Source organism: Penaeus chinensis, chromosome 12, assembly GCF_019202785.1.
Source record: "Penaeus chinensis breed Huanghai No. 1 chromosome 12, ASM1920278v2, whole genome shotgun sequence".
In the NCBI taxonomy this organism is placed as follows: domain Eukaryota; kingdom Metazoa; phylum Arthropoda; class Malacostraca; order Decapoda; family Penaeidae; genus Penaeus; species Penaeus chinensis.
In genome coordinates this window covers 13,377,491-13,379,990 of record NC_061830.1, presented here as the reverse complement: position 1 = coordinate 13,379,990, position 2,500 = coordinate 13,377,491, and the positions used below count along the sequence as shown (strand labels likewise).

At 42.8% G+C, this 2,500-nt stretch overlaps 1 protein-coding gene across 1 annotated transcript in view; it reads left to right on the top strand.

The window, feature by feature from the left end:
• The window catches only part of LOC125030963 (trichohyalin-like), a 31,053-nt gene that overhangs the window by 13,531 nt on the left and 15,022 nt on the right, over window positions 1-2,500 (top strand). The window contains exons 12-13 of the mRNA XM_047621382.1: window positions 175-322; window positions 879-1,102. Coding sequence (XP_047477338.1) covers window positions 175-322; window positions 879-1,102 — 372 coding nt within the window. The remainder of the gene's footprint in view (window positions 1-174; window positions 323-878; window positions 1,103-2,500) is intronic.

Below are 2,500 nucleotides of genomic sequence, written 5' to 3'. Positions count from 1 at the left end.
TCCTCATCCCTCATTCTCAAATCATCCTCCTCCCTCCTCTCTCCTCCTCCACATCCTCACTGCTCCTCCTCCTCCTCCCTCATCCCCTATCCCTCCTCCTTCATCTCTCATCCCCTATCCCTCCTTCCTCCCCCCTCCTCCTCCACATCCTCACATCCCTCATCTTCTCCCCAGACTGGTGTTGAGATCCCCGCCCGGATGCTGCGGCGGCGTCTTCTACACCCTGCAAGGAACCGAAGTGTTTCCGAAGGACCGCGTGATCACTTCCCCGAATTACCCGCAGCCTTACTTGAACAACATCAGGTGTCCGTACGTGTTCAGGGTGAGTGGAGGCGGGCGACGGGGTCAGATCTCAAGGATTTCCGTTTCTCTATTATCTATCTCTGTCTGTCTATCTGTTTTTCTCTCTTTTTCTTTCTCTCTCTCTCTCTATCTATCTATCTATCTATCTATCTATCTATCTATTTATCTCTCTCTCTCTCTCTCTCTCTCTCTCTCTCTCTCTCTCTCTCTCTCTCTCTCTCTCTCTCTCTCTCTCTCTCTCTCTCTCTCTCTCTCGTAGGTCTTCAGGATGAATGGAGCTCTCAAAGCTCTTAGTTTCTCTATCTCTATCTCTATCTATGTCTTTCTCTGTTTCTGTCTGCCTAAGTCTCTGTCTTTATTTATCTGTCTTTCTCTCTATCTATCTATATATCTATCTATCTAAGTATCGTACGTTTTCAGGGTGAGTGGAGGCAGACGACGGGCTCGGCTCTCAAAGCTTTTAGTTTCTCAATCTATGTGTGTGTGTGTGTGTTTGCAGCCCCTTAATGAACGCAAGGTTGATGTTTCAACGTGAATCTGAAGTTCGCCTTCCCTTAATGCCCTTCTGCTTCCAGTGCGTATCGGACAAACCAGACGACGGCCCTTGCCCCATCAAGTTAGACTTCATGGACTTCGACCTCGAGCAGCCAAACATGCTGTCCTTCACGAATTTCCGGGACGGAGAGAACGCAATCATCGGCGGTGGTTCCTCCGTCGGGAAGGGGGCAAAGAAGTGCGGCAACAGCGACAACGTGATTGTCTCAAAATGCGGTAGAATCCACGGATCCGAGACCCAGACGTGAGTGAAATTTGATCTGATTTGCAATTAGGGTTTGTATTTAGAGCACTGGTTCTCAAACTTTTCTTTTTTTGTTGCCCCCGACTAATATACAATGATCTCCATGTTCAATGTCTGCCATCTTTTCAGATTCAGTTATTACTAGTTATGAATAATCTAATGATGCCAACAGGACAAGAGGACATGGAAAGATTCCAATTTATTGATATGTGAGAGAGAATTGTCTGTAGGTACTGTAGGTGAGACAAAATCCAGTTTAATTCAGTCATAATTTTCATATTGCTTCATGGACCTCCAGAAAGTATCCCATAGCCCTTGGTTGGGAACCCCTGATTTAGAGGTAAATGTAGCATAAAGCCCTGTTGTAGAGTGGTGGGAATATTCAAAGTTAGCTTCACTATCTATAATGGATCACCATTGAAGATAGTCACCAAGGTGTCAATTACTAGTTCCCGCTCTCCTATATGTTTATCCTTTCCTAGATTTTCGGAAAGACTTTATTTTTTTCTTATTACTGGTAGTATTAGTATTCTTATTAGTATTTTAACAACATTGTGATGATCACAATGCTAAGAAGATACTAAGCATGGAAAGAAAAGTTGGAGAGAGGAGGATTGAAAATAAACACAAGGAAGTCGAAGGTGATGATGAGCAGTAGAGTTGGCATCAACATACAATCACATGAAGGCAGGAGCCGGAGGAATGTAGTGAGTTCAGTTAACTTTTGCCAAAGAATATGGGAAGAAGGCTGTTCGACCGAGGATAGAGGAATTCTAGAGAAAATGGAAAGAACTGGTGTCATGTTAGTAGACATGAAGATTCTACTTAAGTTGAGAAAGAAAGTGTATAAAACAGAAAACAAGTTTATCGGAAAAGATTTTGCAGATATTTCATCTAGAGAAAATATATAAAAGGCTAATATACGTCGGATAGTAGGTATACTGTATGTAACATTAACATTAAGCAAGAAGACTAAGAAATCGCAATGGATATGGAAGAGGAAAGCGGAGTGTTACGAGACAAAGGAAGACATGGAGAGTTCTTACAAATGAAAACGTGCGAACACTGGATGTGTTGCGGGCCCCATACACGTTCAACTTGAACTGATCAAACTACTGCAGATACCAATTTGGGCAGTGTAGTGTGTGCGTGTATGAGCTCCGCTCGAGGCCTGCGTTAATTTAGTCAGTCCCTAGAAGCCTTGTTATGGAGTTAGAGTAAAATGACACAAATGGAGAGTTAAAGACATCAGCATTCAAACAAGAAAGATTGATTAAGAGATCCTTTTGTTTCGCTGTCGGCAAGCTAAGAAAGTTTATCCAGAATCTGTATTGTGCTGCTTCCAGAGGTAAAAGAAATACGGAATTGACAGGGTCTTATTTTTTCATGTACATTCTT